Here is an 18090-nt window from a genome sequence, read left to right as displayed (position 1 = left end):
TGTTTTGTGGGTACTATTTAATGAAGCTGCAAGGCATCACAACAAACCCGCCAAGAGAGGACCACCCACCAAAACTCCCGGACCAGGGAAGGAGGGCATTAATCAGAGAGGCAACAAAGAGACCAAAGATAACCCTGAAAGAGCTGCAAAGCTCGACAGCGGAGATTGGAGTATCTGTCCGTAGGACCACTTTAAGCCGAACACTCCACAGAGCTGGGCTTTACGGAAGAGTGGCCAGAAAAAAGCCATTGCTTAAAAAAAAGATAAGCAAGCACTTTTGGGGTTCGCCAAAGGGCATGTGGGAAACTCCCCAAACATATGGAAGAAGGTACTCTGTCAGATGAGACTAAAATTGAGCTCTTTGGCCATCAAAGAAAATGTCTGGCTCAAACCCAACACCTCCATCACCCCGAGAACCTCATCCCCACAGTGAAGCATGGTGGTGGCAGCATCATGCTGTGGGGATGTTTTTCATTGGCAGGAACTGAGAAACTGGTCAGAATTGAAGGAATGATGGATGGTGCTAAATACAGGGAAATTCTTGAGGGAAACTGATTCTCTTCCAGAGATTTGGGACTGGGACAGAGATTAACCTTCCAGCAGGACTATGACCCTAAGCATACTGTTAAAGCAACACTCGAGTGGTTTAAGGGGAAACATTTAAATGTTTTGGAATGGCCTAGTCAAAGCCCAGACCTCACTCCAGTTGAGAATCTGTGGTATGACTTAGATTGCTGTACACCAGCGAAACCCATCCAAATCTTATTTCTTGTTTGCTTCACAATAAAAAATATTTTGCATCTTCAAAATGGTAGGCATGTTGTGTAAATCAAATGATACAAATCCCCCCAAAATATATTTTAATTCCAGGTTGTAAGGCAACAAAATAGGAAAAATGCCAAGGGGAGTGAATACTTTCGAGAAAGAGAGACCAAACTGGGCTGTGTATCATGTGGAGAAAGATTTTTTTGTGAAGGTAGGTGGTGAAGGTAGGAAAAACACCTCCACTTCGCTCATCCTCAACACAGGGGGCCTCACAAGGGTGCGCGCTCAACCCCCTCCTGTACTCCCTGTTCACACATGACTGTGTGGCCACGCACGCCTCCAACTCAATTATCAAGTTTGCAGATGACAACAGTAGTAGGCCTGATTACCAACAACAACTCCCTGGTGGAGTGGTGCCAGGAAAATAACCTCTCCCTCAACATCAAACAAATGACGGAGCTGATCATGGGCTTTAGGAAACAGCAGAGGGAGCACGCCCCTAACTGGGCTGTGTAACATCGACAAGACCGCAGTAGAGAAGGATGAAAGCTTCAAGTTCCTCGGCGTACACATCACTGACGATCTGAAATGGTCCACCCACACAGTGTGGTGAATAAGGCGCAACAACGCCTCTTCAACCTCAGTAGGCTGAAGAAATTTGGCTTGGCCCCTAAGAGCCTCAAACTTTTACAGATGCACAATTGAGAGCATCCTGTCGGTCTGTGTCACCGCCTGGTACGGCAACTGCACCGCCCGCAACCGCAGGGCTCTCCAGAGGGTGGTACGGTCTGCACAACACATCACCGGGGCACACTGCCAGCCCTCCAGGACACTTACAGCACCTGATGTCATAGGAAGGCCAAAAAGATCAATGGACATCAACCACCTGAGCCACTGCCTGTTCATCCCGTTACCATCCAGAAGGAGAGGTCAGTAAAGGTGCATCAAAGCTGGGACCGAGACTGAAGAACAGCTTCTATCTCAAGGCCATCAGCCTGTTAAATAGCCTTCACTAGCCAGCTACCACCCGGTTACTCAACCTTGCACCTTAGAAGCTGCTGCCCTTTATACGTGGAATCACTGGCCACTTTAATATTGGAACACTAGTCACTTTAATAATGTTTACATACTGCTTTACTCATCTCAGGCACAATTAAGAGCATCCTGTCGGTCTGTATTCTATTCTGCTGTATTTTAGTCAAAGCCGCTCCGACATTTCTCGTCTTGATAGTTATATATTTCTTTATTCCATTCTTTTACTTTTAGATTTGTGTATTGTTGTGAATTGTTAGATATTACTGCAATGTTGGAGCTAGGAACACAAGCATTTCGCTACACCCGCAATAACATCTGCTAAATATGTGTATGTGACCACATACTTTGAATCTCATTCTTTTACTGTTTTATGGATTATGTTATTGACTGTTTTCTCTCCCCTTCTTCTCTCCTCTCCCCTTCATCTCTCCTCTCTTCTTCATCTCTTCTCTCCTCTTCATCTCTTCTCTATCTCTCCTCTCAGTTGAGGAGGTGGAGCGACTGGCAGCGATGCGATCTGATTCGCTTGTCCCTGGCACACACACCCCTCCCATTCGCAGACGGAGCAAGTTTGCCACCCTCGGGCGTCTGTTCAAACCGTGGAAATGGAGGAAGAAGAAGAGCGAGCAGTTCAAGCAGACATCTGCTGGTAAGACCCCTATCTAACCTTCAACCCTTACCCCTGAACCATAAGCCCTACTTTCTACCTCTCACCTAACCCTAGTCTAACACCCTAAGATCTAACCCCTGAACCATAAGCCCTGCTTTCTACCTCTCCCCTAACCCTAGTCTAACACCCTAAGATCTAACCCCTTAGCCTTAACCGCTTGTATTCTACCTCTCCGTTTGCCACCTAAGCACTCCCCCCTACCCCGCGGTAGCTGTAGGCTTATGTCTTCAAGGCAAAACTACAACCTTAGTGTAATGATGTCATGTTGATGTATGTATGGCTATAGGTGCTATGAGGCAGAGGGCATTGCTGGGTAGCTATGTACTATATGATTGTTGAAGACTGTACCAGAGTGTGTGAGCGAGGTGCGGAGTGTGCCCAATTTGACTGGAGCGCGGCGCGAGTTTCTCAAAGGCTGGAGCATTGGCCTTCTCGGCCTCTCCAATTTCGTTCCAGTAGCGCTCCAATAGCACTCACTTCACGAACTCAGGGCATGCCCGGCCCAGCATGCATTTGTAGTCTACTTGTGTGCTGCTATAGACCCTTGCTTTAACTACTGTCATGGAGTTCAATACATATTTACAGAAAGAAACTGATAAAACACAGTGAGAGGGAGTGCGGTGATGTAGTGTCCACAACTAAAGAATCATTGTGGAATCTGAAAAATACACATATGTCAAAAGCATGATGGTGCACATGCATACAGAAAGGAACGCGGTGGGTAGCTAGCTGTAGGTACTGTGGGGCAGCCGAGCTGGGCAGCTAGGTGCTGTACTGTAGGTACTGTGGGGCAGCAGAGCTGGGCAGCTAGGTGCTGTACTGTAGGTACTGTGGGGCTGGGCAGATAGGTGCTGTACTGTAGGTACTGTGGGGCAGCCGAGCTGGGCAGCTAGGTGCTGTACTGTAGGTACTGTGGGGTAGCGGAGCTGGGCAGCTAGGTGCTGTACTGTAGGTACTGTGGGGCAGCCGAGCTGGGCAGCTAGGTGCTGTATTGTAGGTACTGTGGGGCAGCAGAGCTGGGCAGCTAGGTGCTGTACTGTAGGTACTGTGGGGCAGCAGAGCTGGGCAGCTAGGTGCTGTACTGTAGGTACTGTGGGGCAGCAGAGCTGGGCAGCTAGGTGCTGTACTGTAGGTACTGTGGTGCTGGGCAGATAGGTGCTGTACTGTAGGTACTGTGGGGCAGCCGAGCTGGGCAGCTAGGTGCTGTACTGTAGGTACTGTGGGGTAGCAGAGCTGGGCAGCTAGGTGCTGTACTGTAGGTACTGTGGGGCAGCCGAGCTGGGCAGCTAGGTGCTGTATTGTAGGTACTGTGGGGCAGCCGAGCTGGGCAGCTAGGTGCTGTATTGTAGGTACTGTGGGGCAGCAGAGCTGGGCAGCTAGGTGCTGTACTGTAGGTACTGTGGGGCAGCAGAGCTGGGCAGCTAGGTGCTGTACTGTAGGTACTGTGGGGCAGCAGAGCTGGGCAGCTAGGTGCTGTACTGTAGGTACTGTGGGGCAGCAGAGCTGGGCAGCTAGGTGCTGTACTGTAGGTACTGTGGGGCAGCAGAGCTGGGCAGCTAGGTGCTGTACTGTAGGTACTGTGGGGCAGCAGAGCTGGGCAGCTAGGTGCTGTACTGTAGGTACTGTGGGGCAGCAGAGCTGGGCAGCTAGGTGCTGTACTGTAGGTACTGTGGGGCAGCAGAGCTGGGCAGCTAGGTGCTGTACTGTAGGTACTGTGGGGTAGCAGAGCTGGGCAGCTAGGTGCTGTACTGTAGGTACTGTGGGGTAGCAGAGCTGGGCAGCTAGGTGCTGTATTGTGGGGTAGCAGAACTGGGCAGCTAGGTGCTGTACTGTAGGTACTGTGGGGTAGCAGAGCTGGGCAGCTAGGTGCTGTAGTGTAGGTACTGTGGGGTAGCAGAGCTGGGCAGCTAGGTGCTGTACTGTAGGTACTGTGGGGTAGCAGAGCTGGGCAGCTAGGTGCTGTACTGTAGGTACTGTGGGGCAGCAGAGCTGGGCAGCTAGGTGCTGTACTGTAGGTACTGTGGGGTAGCAGAGCTGGGCAGCTAGGTGCTGTATTGTGGGGTAGCAGAGCTGGGCAGCTAGGTGCCTTACTGTAGGTACTGTAGGGCAGCAGAGCTGGGCAGCTAGGTGCTGTACTGTAGGTACTGTGGGGTAGCAGAGCTGGGCAGCTAGGTGCTGTATTGTGGGGTAGCAGAGCTGGGCAGCTAGGTGCCTTACTGTAGGTACTGTAGGGCAGCAGAGCTGGGCAGCTAGGTGCTGTACTGTAGGTACTGTGGGGTAGCAGAGCTGGGCAGCTAGGTTCTGTAGTGTAGGTACTGTGGGGTAGCAGAGCTGGGCAGCTAGGTGCTGTACTGTAGGTACTGTGGGGTAGCAGAGCTGGGCAGCTAGGTGCTGTACTGTAGGTACTGTGGGGCAGCAGAGCTGGGCAGCTAGGTGCTGTACTGTAGGTACTGTGGGGTAGCAGAGCTGGGCAGCTAGGTGCTGTAGTGTAGGTACTGTGGGGTAGCAGAGCTGGGCAGCTAGGTGCTGTACTGTGGGGTAGCAGAGCTGGGCAGCTAGGTGCTGTACTGTAGGTACTGTGGGGTAGCAGAGCTGGGCAGCTAGGTGCTGTAGTGTAGGTACTGTGGGGCAGCAGAGCTGGGCAGCTAGGTGCTGTACTGTAGGTACTGTGGGGTAGCAGAGCTGGGCAGCTAGGTGCTGTACTGTGGGGTAGCAGAGCTGGGCAGCTAGGTGCTGTACTGTGAGGTAGCAGAGCTGATTCTGAGAGCATAGGTCCCCTTAGGCCTTTTATAAATTATCTGAAATTAAAAATATCAAATAGTGCTTTAGAACATTTATACATGATCAGTCTTGTTCATCAGAAATGTAGAGAACTCTTGTGAAAGTGTTGCCAGATAAGATTCCCTGCAGATTCAGTCTGAACCTATATTTACTGTTACTGAAGTTAATACTGTCTCTCTTTAATTGAATAATATTCCGGAATTATGTAAGATATACACTGCTCAAAAAAAATAAAGGGAACACTAAAATAACACATCCTAGATCTGAATGAATGAAATATTCTTATTAAATACTTTTTTCTTTACATAGTTGAATGTGCTGACAACAAAATCACATAAAAATTATCAATGGAAATCAAATTTATCAACCCATGGATGTCTGGATTTGGAGTCACACTCAAAATTAAAGTGGAAAACCACACTACAGGCTGATCCAACTTTGATGTAATGTCCTTAAAACAAGTCAAAATGAGGCTCAGTAGTGTGTGTGGCCTCCACGTACCTGTATGACCTCCCTACAACGCCTGGGCATGCTCCTGATGAGGTGGCAGATGGTCTCCTGAGGGATCTCCTCCCAGACCTGGACTAAAGCATCCGCCAACTCCTGGGCAGTCTGTGGTGCAACGTGGCGTTGGTGGATGGAGCGAGACGTGATGTCCCAGATGTGCTCAATTGGATTCAGGTCTGGGGAACGGGCGGGCCAGTCCATAGCATCAATGCCTTCCTCTTGCAGGAACTGCTGACACACTCCAGCCACATGAGGTCTAGCATTGTCTTGCATTAGGAGGAACCCAGGGCCAACCGCACCAGCATATGGTCTCACAAGGGGTCTGAGGATCTCATCTTGGTACCTAATGGCAGTCAGGCTACCTCTGGCGAGCACATGGAGGGCTGTGCGGCCCCCCAAAGAAATGCCACCCCACACCATGACTGACCCACCGCCAAACCGGTCATGCTGGAGGATGTTGCAGGCCGCAGAACGCTCTCCACGGCGTCTCCAGACTGTCACGTCTGTCACGTGCTCAGTGTGAACCTGCTTTCATCTGTGAAGCGCACAGGGCGCCAGTGGCGAATTTGCCAATCTTGGTGTTCTCTGGCAAATACCAAACGTCCTGCACGGTGTTGGGCTGTAAGCACAACCCCCACCTGTGGACGTCGGGCCCTCATACCACCTTCATGGAGTCTGTTTCTGACCGTTTGAGCAGACACATGCACATTTGTTGACTGCTGGAGGTCATTTTGCAGGGCTCTGGCAGTGCTCCTCCTGCTCCTCCTTGCACAAAGGCGGAGGTAGTGGTCCTGCTGCTGGGTTGTTGCCCTCCTACGGCCTCCTCCACGTCTCCTGATGTACTGGCCTGTCTCCTGGTAGCGCCTCCATGCTCTGGACACTACGCTGACAAACACAGCAAACCTTCTTGCCACAGCTCGCATTGATGTGCCATCCTGGATGAGCTGCACTACCTGAGCCACTTGTGTGGGTTGTAGACTCCGTCTCATGCTACCACTAGAGTGAAAGCACCGCCAGCATTCAAAAGTGACCAAAACATCAGGAAGCATAGAAACTGAGAAGTGTTCTGTGGTCCCCACCTGCAGAACCACTCCTTTATTGGGGGTGTCTTGCTAATTGCCTATAATTTCCACCTGTTGTCTATTCCATTTGCACAACAGCATGTGAAATGTATTGTCAATCAGTGTTGCTTCCTAAGTGGACAGTTTGATTTCACAGAAGTGTGATTGACTTGGAGTTAAGTGTTCCCTTTATTTTTTTGAGCAGTGTATGATGTTATACTGTCCTTATGATATAATATCAAGTTTGTTATGCAAGGTAGTCCTGAGCCATGCGTCCAGGTTAATCTACAGTATGAAATGTATATATTTGGATAGAGAGGCCATGCCCTAGGTTGCATCGTTCTAGCTGCTTTCTGCCCACAAATAAACACAGCAGTGGGGTGCTGCCCTGGTTTTCTAATCTCATGCTGCTCCCCCAGCTGTCGGTGCAGATTCTGCAACCAACACACACACATCCTCACACACACACACAGATATATATTATCTTACCCCATACAAACCTTATGTTATCACTGCACCATGGCCATAATTGGGTTATGATTCAGACAGGCAGTGCTCAGTGTGAACTGATCAGTAGCCAGTTATGAGCAGAGTGAATATAGTAATGTCATGTATAATGCCACCTAATGTTGTTGCGATATCATCTCCTGCCCCATCAGTCCTGGAGAGGAAGATGTCGACCCGGCAGAGCAGAGAGGAGCTGATCAAGAGAGGAGTGCTGAAGGACATCTACGACAAAGGTTAGAGGTCAGAGGGTATAGAGGAGAAGACAGCAGAGGGAGGTTAGAGAGCAGAGACTGATGGCAAAACGTTGTTGTGCAATCTAACATCCTTTAGGCAAAATCAAGTCACACAGTCAGCATCACAGTATCCACCTGTATTGAATCCAGGTCAGATATGTACTGGGAACATGTTCACCCCCCCTTCCCTCTCTCTGCAGACGGAACAGTAGTAACGAGAGGAGAGGAGGTCAATATGGAGAATGGGATGTCTCCAGCGTTAGGAGGGTCTGATCCATCGCATTGTGATGGAGCTGAGCTGATGGATGGAGCAGTGTCAGCCATAGGTGCATCTCAGGCCTTCTATCAACACACTCACCCATTGGTTCATCATCACGCACTGTACTGTAACATGATATCTGATTGGTCAATTTTGTTCTCACACCTCCCAACACGCTCACCCATTGTTTCATTCCCATTCACCTTTTTGTAATATAACATCTGATTGTTCAATTCTCTCATCTCAGGCCCTGTCCCAACAAACTCGCCCATTAGTTAATCTCCTCTCACCCTGTTGTAACATGACACTTGATTGATTTATTCTGTCCCCAGATACAGTAGAGTTCCAGTTGTCTGGAGAGGGGACGTCTCCACAAGACCACACCCAGAATCCCAGCCAGACTCCACCCACTAAGAAGGTCATGGTGTATCCAGGCGACGGCGGCGGGGCAGAGTCATCTCATCACATCCTAAAACAACCCAAACAACCCCCAGCGCTACCACCCAAACCCTTCAACAGACTGCCCAACCACATCACAGGTAGTACTCCTCCGTGTAATTTGCTTTTACTTTGCTTTCTTTTGTTCTGACCACCAGCTTGCCGCTTGTGTGGGTATATCTGACTCTGATCTCTGCATCTATTTCTCTCTCTCCAAATATTGGGGAAGATGCCAGAGCTGAAGATAATGTTGAAGAGTTTATGAATAGCTCATTAGAGTTTGTGGTCTGTATATTTTATCATTTCGTTTAGTATACCATCAACACCAGTCCTTTTTGGGTTGGAGGGTTTGTATTTGGTCCTGTAGCTCATCCAATGTAATTGGAGAATTGAGTGTGTTGTGGTAGTCTTCAATAACAGATTCTACATGTTGTAAATAATCAGGTATATGTTTTTGGTTCTTTGTTAAATGGCTGAACATTTTTGGAGAAGTGGTTTTAGATAGGTAGCTCTTCATGTTTGTTTAGTGTATTCCAATTTTCCCTGAAGGGATTTGATTCTATGAATTCTTCAATTGCATGTTTTCTGACATGCTGTTCCTTCTTTTTTTTTAAGTGTATTTCTGTATTTCTTTGTTTCACCATAGTGAAACACTAGTGAAGTCTCTCCCTCCCTCCCTCTGTAGAGGGTATGCCAGTGAAGCTGCCCTGTATGTCCATGAAGCTGTCTCCTCCTCTACCTCCTAAGAAGCTGATGATCTGTGTGCCTGTGGGAGCGGGGGTGAGCATGGAGCCCTCGGCCCTCACCTTCCAAAAGTGCCCCCCTCCCTCTCACCATGTGGGGTCCCTTGGGGGCCACTCCCTACACTACGGGACACTTCCTGTGCCCCTACACCCCCCCAGCCGCATCATCGAGGAACTCAACAAGACCCTGGCCCTTACCATGAAGCGATACGAGAGGTGAGGACATAAGTGCAGTGTGTGTCCTTTCCTCCATGTGTATGCATGAAAAATAATGTTGATGAAGTGGTTCATAACTGTATACACTAAGTGTACAAAACATTAGGAACACCTGCTCTTTCCATGACAGACTGACCAGGTGAAAGCTATGACCTCTTATTGATGTTAAATACACTTCAATCCGTGTAGATGAAGGGGGGAGACAGGTTAAAGAAGACTTTAAAAGGGTGGCGCAGTGGTTAAGGGCGCTGTACTGCAGCGCCAGCTGTGCCATCAGAGTCCCTGGGTTCGCGCCCAGGCTCTGTCGTAACCGGCCGCGACCGGGAGGTCCGTGGGGCGACGCACAATTGGCCTAACGTCGTCCGGGTTAGGGAGGGCTTGGTCGGTAGGGATGTCCTTGTCTCATCGTGCACCAGTGACTCCTGTGGCGGGCCGGGCGCAGTGCGCGCTAACCAAGGTTGCCAGGTGCACGGTGTAGTCTTCGACACATTGGTGCGGCTGGCTTCCGGGTTGGATGCGCGCTGTGCGGCTGGTTGGGTTGTGTATCGGAGGACGCATGACTTTCAACCTTCGTCTCTCCCGAGCCCGTACGGGAGTTGTAGCGATGAGACAAGATAGTAGCTACTACAACAATTGGATACTACGAAATTGGGGAGAAAAAGGGGTCAAAAAAAAAATGTAAAAGAAGAAGAAAAAAAAGACTAAGACAAATATTGAGACAATTGAGGCCATTCAGAGGGTGAATAGGCAAGACAAAATATTTAAATGCCTTTGAACGGGGTAATTCATCTAGGTGCCAGGCATACTGGTTTAGGTCAAGAACTGCAACACGGCTGTGTTTTTTCACAATTAAGTTGTGCGCATCAAGAATGGTCTACCACCTAAACGACATCCATCCAACTTGCCATAACTATGGAAAACATGGGCCAGCATCCCTGTGGAACGCTTTCGACACCTTCGACGCCATGCCCCGACAAATTGAAGGCAAAAGAGGATGTAACTCAATATTTTGTACACTCAGTGTATATCTAGCCTGCCCTGTACTCCACTCCATTTGGCCCTGGCCTGTGCCTACTCTACAGCGGTGTGATGGATTGTGGGTAGTTGGATCGAGTCTTTAAGTAGCTTGTTAATCATTTGACAAAACGTATTCTAATTAGTGGGGTTAAATTGGGAATAAAGATTGATGCCCGGTCAATTGGAGAGAGGAGCACTGTTAGTAGACAAGAGTCTGGTGTTAGAGGACAGTTTGCTGTTGGGAGGTCTTCTTGGAGCTCTCGGTCTCTCTTTGTGCCTGTGTGTCAGAGTAGAAATAAGAGCCTTTCTCTATGTCAGTGAAAGATGGGCAAAAGGTCAGCTCTCTGAAGTCTTATCATAGGTAATAGAATGGGTCAGTAACCGAAAGGTTGCCGGTTCGAATCCCCAGGCTGACTAGGTGAAAACCTGTCAATGTGTCCTTGAGCAAGGCACTTCACCCTAATTGCTCCTGTAAGTCGCTCTGGATAAGTGTCTGCTAAATAACTAAAGTGTAAATGTTAAAAGGTTTCTGTGATTGGTTACTATTGGCATCCATCCACTCACAATCAATTAGTCATTTAGGAATCCAATACCACAATACTCTAGGCAGCATTTGAAACTTCTGGTCAGTCAAACACATCTCAGTACAGAGACCATTTCATCTAAACCTCCTCTGGCTGTTGTTCACTTCAGCTTTGGATAAAGAGCTGCACTAGTTCCCAGAGCCTTACCTTGGCTTTACCTCTCTGGGTGTATGTGTATCATGGGCTGGTGTCTAACCAGTTTAGAGCACCACTAGAAGCACACACCATCTCCATCAGTCTACAGATTCATCACACAAGGGGAAAACGCCTTGTGATTGACCCAAACACTCAGTGTATCTCCACAAGGCGAGACCCAGATGCCGACACAGGAGGCAGATGGTTGGAGTCTTACATTGTTTATTACACTAAAGGGGTAGGAGAGAGAAAGGTCGTGGACAGGGAAAAGGTCAAAACCAGATCCGAGTCCAGGAGGTACAGAGTGGCAGACAGGCTGGTGGTCAGGGCAGGCAGAATAGTCAGGCAGGCGGGTACAAAGTCAAGAAACAGGCAAGGTTCAAAACCGGGAGGACTAGAAAAAGGAGAATAGCAAAAAGCAGGAGAATGGCAAAAACACTGGTTGACTTGGAAACATACAAGACGAACTGGCACAGAGATACAGGAAACACAGGGATAAATACACCAGGGAAAATAAGAGACACCTGGAGGGGGTGGAGGCAATCACAAGGACAGATGAAACGTATCAGGGCGTGACCCGGAACAGATACCGGCTGCGCGCGTGCGCCACCCTGCACGAATGTATTTTGTCCCCCCACACCAAACGCCATCACGACAAGCAGGTTAAAATATCAAAACGAACTCTGAACCAATTACATTCATTTGGGGACAGGTCAAAAAGCATTAAACATTTATGGCAATTTAGCTAGTTAGCTTGCACTTGCTAACTAACTTGTCATATTTAGCTTGCTTGCTGTTGCTAACTAATTTGTCCTGGGATATAAACATTGAGTTGTTATTTTACCTGAAATGCACAAGGTTCTCTACTCCACCAATTAGTCCACACATAAAACGGCCAACCGAATCGTTTCTAGTCAACTCTCCTCCTTCCAGGCCTTCTCTTCTCTGGACTTTATATTGCGATTGGCAACTTTCATAAATTAGGTGCATAACCGCCACCGACCTCGTTCGTCTTTCAGTCACCCACGTGGTTATAACCAATGAGGAGATGGCACGTGGGTACCTGCTTCTATAAACCAATGAGGTGATGGGAGAGGCAGGACTTGCAGAGCGATCTACCGACTAATTTTAGTCCTTGGCAACGCAGACGCTCATTGGCGCACACGAGCAGTGTGGGTGCAATAATTTAATAATATAGATTTCTACATTTATTTTGCAACGCTCACGCTTGCGCACGTGACGCGAGCGATGTAGTCAGGGTATAACTGATGTGCCAGTGCCAGATTGCGCCCCCATGGTCCATCACTCTGATTGGTGGGCCGTCAGGGGGTTGATTTCCTTTCAGTCAGATGTGCTCCCGGGATACGATTTGTTTTCCTCCTTCCTTTCCTCTCCTTTCATTTTTCGGTTTGGTCTCAAGCACAAAATAGTAATAGGTATCCTAGTCTTTTTAAAGTCTTTATTTCTTTGACTTGGTTGCTGCCTGAATTAGTCTAAATGTGATGTTAGTAAACCTTGTTGGCAGGGGCGGCAGGGTAGCCTAGTGGTTAGAGCGTTGGACTAGTAACCGGAAGGTTGTGAGTTCAAACCCCTGAGCTGACAAGGTACAAATCTGTCGTTCTGCCCCTGAACAGGCAGTTAACCCACTGTTCCCAGGCCGTCATTGAAAATAAGAATTTGTTCTTAACTGACTTGCCTGGTTAAATAAAGGTAAAATAAAAAATAAAAAAAAATAAAATAAATATACGCACACTCAAACTGAGTTTGTATAAGCAACAGGGATAATTATTCTCCAGTATGAGAGCTCCAGTTACGAGATTGCTGCTTTTTTTCCTATCTGCTCCTGTGCTGTTTCCCTGACCCAATCAGGGATGCTGCTTCCAGGCTAGTTTCTGATTGGTCTGCAGTTTGTCTCCCTTTTGGTTGAGTCAGGCTGTTTTTATACAGTGTTTCAGTCTTGTTTTCTCAGTTGATTTGAGGTACAGTTTACGCTGGGCTGTTTTACGTTAATCACAGACTTCCATAGGTCCTTTCATAACTTATAGTGGACGTTGCCTTACTACTCTCGTCTTTCTAACACCACACACACGCGGATGGATGGACAAACACACATACAAGCCCACTATCGCTCGCTAACGTTTGACCTTTCTCACTGACCTCAGCTCCCTGCACCATGTGGTTCCCACGGTGATGATAGCATGTGATAACAACAAAGAGAACCTCTCCAACGAAGAAGACTACCAAGACATACCTGGGTCGTACAGGGACGAGGAGGATGAAGATGATGATGAAACACTGTTTTCAAGTAAGTGTTTGTTTATCCATAGGTTTGGGGCCGTAGTGGCTGTTTGGTCTCTTCTTAGTGGCCATTCCTCCTGGTAACAGCCTCAATGGCTACTGGGATATGTAGTTTAAGAGCTCTCCTTTCCTTGGACCCCTCCATTATGAGCTGTGATTCCCATTGGTTCGCTTCCCTGATTGTGACCAATAAATGCACAGAGGTGACAGTGGTGTGTGTCATGAAACACACACACACGATGGCTAGTCCTCAGATACCCTGTTCCAGTAGTTCCCTTCAGCATTGAATTATTGATTTGAGGCCCATTTCAAGCTCCCGAGTGGTGCAGCGATCTAAGGCACTGCATATCAGTGCTAGAGGCGTCACTACAGACCCTGGTTTGATTCCAGGCTGTATAACAACTGGCTGTGATTGGGAGTTCCATAGAGCGGCGCACAACAGGCCCAGCGTCATCCGGGTTAGGCCAGGGTAGGCTGTCATTGTAAATAAGAATTTGTTCTTAACTGACTTACCTAGTTAAATAAAGGATAAATAAAAAATCTGAAGCATTTATACACACAGCTCTCTGTAATCTGGTTATGTAAACAGAGGAGTGGGTTGGAAACACACTCCCATCCTGTAGCACTCACTGGAGAGGATAAAAGTTGTGACAATTGCTAGTGCATGAGTTAGCTACTGGTGGTGTTAGTTGTTCAATTTTATAAACATTTAATGGACGTGTGTGTGTGTGTGTGTGTGTGTGTGTGTGTGTGTGTGTGTGTAGGTACTCTGGCTCTGAAGGTATTGAGGAAGGACTCCTTGGCCATTAAGATCAGTAACCGTCCGTCTGTGAGAGAGCTAGAGGAGAAGAACATCCTGCCCAGACAGTCAGACCAGGAGAGACTGGAGTTCAGGCAGCAAATAGGCACCAAGCTCACACGGTGAGACGCACACACATACACCCTCCCAATAGCAATGGCTAGGAGGGCTCTCAGTTCCTATATACAAACACACACAGCTGCTTTTTTAAAAGATTGTATATAGCTATCATGGGGCTTGCGCCAGCGCATACACACACCGCTCCCCTCTGTCAGCGCCTGTACAACCTGCTCTGGCCTGGTTGAGATGTGACCTGGGGGAGAGGTGAAGAGCGAGACAGAGATGAGATGCGAGGAAGTGAGAAAAGGGAGAGGGATGGAGGATGGAAGGAAACCGATGAGGAGAGAGGGAGATGGACGAAGGAGAGTAAAAGAGAGCCTGTCATATTATCTTGAATATGCCAGTGAGAGGGCGGACAGCTTCAAGTGGGATTTTAACTTCACAGAGTACAGAACATAAATGTGGCAATACAGGAATAAAGAATTCACAAACAGTTTCCTTCCTTTCTTTCGTCTCACATTTTCATTTGTTACACTCACTGCTTCTTGCCTCCTCCCTCGCTTCCTTCCCTCCCTCTCTCCATGTATCTAATTCTCTACCTACCTCTCCATCTCTCTGCTTCCCCTTTCCCTCCCTCCCTCCCTCTTGTTGCTGTGTGAATCACTGTGTCAGACTGTTGAGGTGGTAAGTAAATACATATACATCTGAGGGAGTCATGGCTCACAAAGGAGACTGGTCTGACGTCAGAAAATAAAACGCAATAGAACAAAACACAATAAAAGACGTTAGGAAACGGTCCTGACTTTAGTTAATTTTTTTCAGGAGGTTGAGTCAACGGCCAACTACAGAGGAGCTGGAACAGAGAAACATACTCAAACGTAAGTAGAACATACTAGATAGGCAGAATACACATTTCCAGTTTCTCACGAAATGGACAATAGTGACTTTTATATTTTGTTTTATTCTATTCTAACCGGTCTCTCCCTCTCAGCGCGTAATGAACTGGAGGAGCTAGATGAGATGAGAGAGCTAAAGAAACGCCTGTCTAGAAAGGTGAGAGGGGGGGAGGAGGCGGAGGGTGAGAGGGGGGAGGGTGAGAGAGGGGAACAGGGTATCACTTTCCATTAGAAATATAAAAGCATTACCTGTTATGACATCAAGTTATCTCATCCTCTGTTGTGTAACATAAGCAGTGTGTGTGTCTATTTCTCTAACGGTTTGGATGATTGCCTGCGAGGCCATCTTTATTGTTTTACGGTTGAGAACAACTAACACAATAATCCATATCTACTGCCCCCGAGACCCTCAGCCACCACACACACACTCTCTGATAACCCTTTTCTCCTGTCCCCAGTTGAGTCAGAGGCCTACAGTGGAGGAGCTGAGGGAAGCTAAGATCCTGACCCGCTTCAGTGACTATGTAGAGGTAGCCGACGCCCAGGACTACGACAGGAGGGCAGACAAACCGTGGACAAGACTCACAGCTGCAGATAAGGTAATAACACTCACATGCAGGTGCGCACACCGCACACACATATACAATCACACACAAATGCACAGTCAGTCGTAGGTTTGAAAAATTACAGGAACTTTCAATAAATTCCCTGGTTTTCCTGAAATCCCGGTTGGAGGATTCCCAGAATCAGAAGGGAATAAGCAGGAAATCTAGAAATCTCCAACCAGGATTGCTGGGAAACCAGGGAATTTATTGAATGTTCCTGGAATTTTGCAACTCTAATAATGCGTATACTGTGGGGGGGTTTTCTGACTGATCTCCGGTTCTGTTTGTCCCTTGTAGGCTGCTATACGTAAAGAACTCAATGAATTTAAAAGCACAGAGATGGAAGTGCATGAGGGTAGTCGGCATCTAACCAGGTATGTATGTCACAGCCATACTACACTGCAACACAACACAGATACACTTGCCCATACTTCAAGCAGTGTAGCAGTGTACTTCAAGCAGTAACTAATTATCTCTCTCCCTCTCTCTGTCCTGGAGGTTTCATCGACCATAGTTCTTCTTAAGCCATCTTTTTCAAGAACCTCAAGTGCTGGACCTCAAAACTGCTGCCTCTGTGTACTACACCCCTCCCCTTCCAGACCAGAACCACACTAGAACCAGAGTAGAACGTGATCTGAAGCTGGCGGGGTGTGTACAGAACTGTGCGACTGACACTTCTACAAACTCTAGTGTTGACCCAAAATGGCTACAAATGAATGGAAAGGGCAGACTGGACCAACTACAACAGTATTTTGGTCCAGTGGTCACAGTGTGGTCGGGTTGGGGTGAGGGACTGTCATACACATGGAGAGACTGACAGAAGGCACTAGACTGACTGGCTTCTCTGTCAACTGAGATTATATGGACTGAAAAGTATTGTTTTTTTTAATAACCTTTTATTATAATTGTTAATAATGAAGATGGTTCATGTGTTTACTTTATTGCATTTGGGTTTTTGACGGTACTCTATGGAGGAGTTATGGAACTCTGCTCTTATATCTGTGCCAATGGGACTTTGGGATTGTGGGAGATTTGAGTTTGGCAGGGTATCTAAAAAAAATTAATACAGAGACCTCCTACAACTGATTGGGAAAAATGATTCTCCTCCAAGGGCTGCTGTTTCCAAAACAGAGGGACCAATCCCTTTCAATCAGATAGGACTGCAGAATAGGATTCTGTAATAAGTGTGTTGCAGTACTACTTACAATACCGTATACACCATGTGCTACTCGGGAAGCTGTAGTATGAGAATATGATCAGAATATATACCCTTAAATGTTGAAATACAACACATCCTGTCCATGTTGTGTTCATGTTGATACAGTATGGAAATATGAACCTAGCAATAATTAAACTTTTCTTTCCTCCGGGGCTGCATTCAAGAGAACAATTACTGGGAACATTTCAGAGAGCTGCCTGTTCAATACCAAATACACTTTGAAACGCTGTTATGAGTTGTGATCTTGATGCAACCCAGATCACCATTATTATTGTTGAGAGTTCTGCAACCCTCTGTATAGTGTCACTGTTTACAGGGATGAAAACCTTGTCAAATGTACTTTGTTTGAATGACATTTGATGAAGTATGTTGTCTATACAACGTTTCAGCAGAGTGCGCCATAGACTGGCAAGTTAACGGCCAATAGTTATGAAGGGAATGGAATTTAGATTTCTGAAAACAGGAGTTTTATGGTTCTGCCTTGTTTCGCCTCATAGTGGAGAACTGACATTAGACAACCCTTTGGCTGTGAATGAAAGTACTCTACAACCTTTAGCTCATACACAGGAGACAGACATTTCAAAATGGTTATTTTATAATAAACACATGCAGTTGATGGTCTTGATCGTTTAGTCGGAGAACCCTTTGGCTTGTGGTGTATGTTGGTATGCGTGTATGTACAGGGATATGTTCATAAGGTACAAAACATGGAAAACGTTTTACAACGGAGTGCTTACTAAACACCACCCAGGACCGTCTCCCTGTGCCTCTCCATACTAAGAAAAGAAAGAGGACATTCTTTGGGAATTACTGTATAAGACGTGTACATAATACAAAATAAACTAAAATGTTTTTCTTTTTTGTACAGAGGGAAACTGCATGTGATGATTGTTAACTTATTGTTCGTCTTCTATCATGTATGCAGTTTCTTGTCTAAAGGAAACGTATTAAAAAACAACATTCAAAACTGCTTTTCCTCAACCGTCTCTATGCCATACATATGTAGCATCACCAACAGTGAGAACTTAACTCACCTTTACTAAATTAGTGTTTCATAATAGAAGTAGAACAGTATACAGTGCCTTGCGAAAGTATTCGGCCCCCTTGAACTTTGCGACCTTTTGCCACATTTCAGGCTTCAAACATAAAGATATAAAACTGTATTTTTTTGTGAAGAATCAACAACAAGTGGGACACAATCATGAAGTGGAACGACATTTATTGGATATTTCAAACTTTTTTAACAAATCAAAAACTAAAAA

At 47.0% G+C, this 18090-nt stretch overlaps 1 protein-coding gene across 2 annotated transcripts in view; it reads left to right on the top strand.

Moving 5' to 3' along the window:
- Nucleotides 1–17798, top strand: part of LOC139409425 (phosphatase and actin regulator 1-like) — a 47466-nt gene extending 29668 nt beyond the window's left edge. Inside the window, exons 2-13 of one of the 2 annotated variants that reach the window (XM_071154568.1) lie at nucleotides 2285–2449; nucleotides 7479–7559; nucleotides 7760–7885; nucleotides 8151–8357; nucleotides 8942–9215; nucleotides 13114–13256; nucleotides 14014–14170; nucleotides 14931–14986; nucleotides 15100–15161; nucleotides 15463–15603; nucleotides 15907–15983; nucleotides 16108–17798. In XM_071154568.1, the coding sequence (XP_071010669.1) occupies nucleotides 2285–2449; nucleotides 7479–7559; nucleotides 7760–7885; nucleotides 8151–8357; nucleotides 8942–9215; nucleotides 13114–13256; nucleotides 14014–14170; nucleotides 14931–14986; nucleotides 15100–15161; nucleotides 15463–15603; nucleotides 15907–15983; nucleotides 16108–16123 (1505 nt within the window). In that variant the 3' untranslated portion in view covers nucleotides 16124–17798. The remainder of the gene's footprint in view (nucleotides 1–2284; nucleotides 2450–7478; nucleotides 7560–7759; nucleotides 7886–8150; nucleotides 8358–8941; nucleotides 9216–13113; nucleotides 13257–14013; nucleotides 14171–14930; nucleotides 14987–15099; nucleotides 15162–15462; nucleotides 15604–15906; nucleotides 15984–16107) is intronic. The other variant, XM_071154569.1, reaches the window with a different exon arrangement.
- The last annotated feature ends 292 nt before the right edge of the window (nucleotides 17799–18090 follow it).

The sequence above is a fragment of the Oncorhynchus clarkii genome, chromosome 5, assembly GCF_045791955.1.
Source record: "Oncorhynchus clarkii lewisi isolate Uvic-CL-2024 chromosome 5, UVic_Ocla_1.0, whole genome shotgun sequence".
NCBI lineage: Eukaryota > Metazoa > Chordata > Actinopteri > Salmoniformes > Salmonidae > Oncorhynchus > Oncorhynchus clarkii.
The sequence above is the reverse complement of the archived record's forward strand: the minus strand, read 5'-3'. Positions and strand labels throughout refer to the sequence as shown.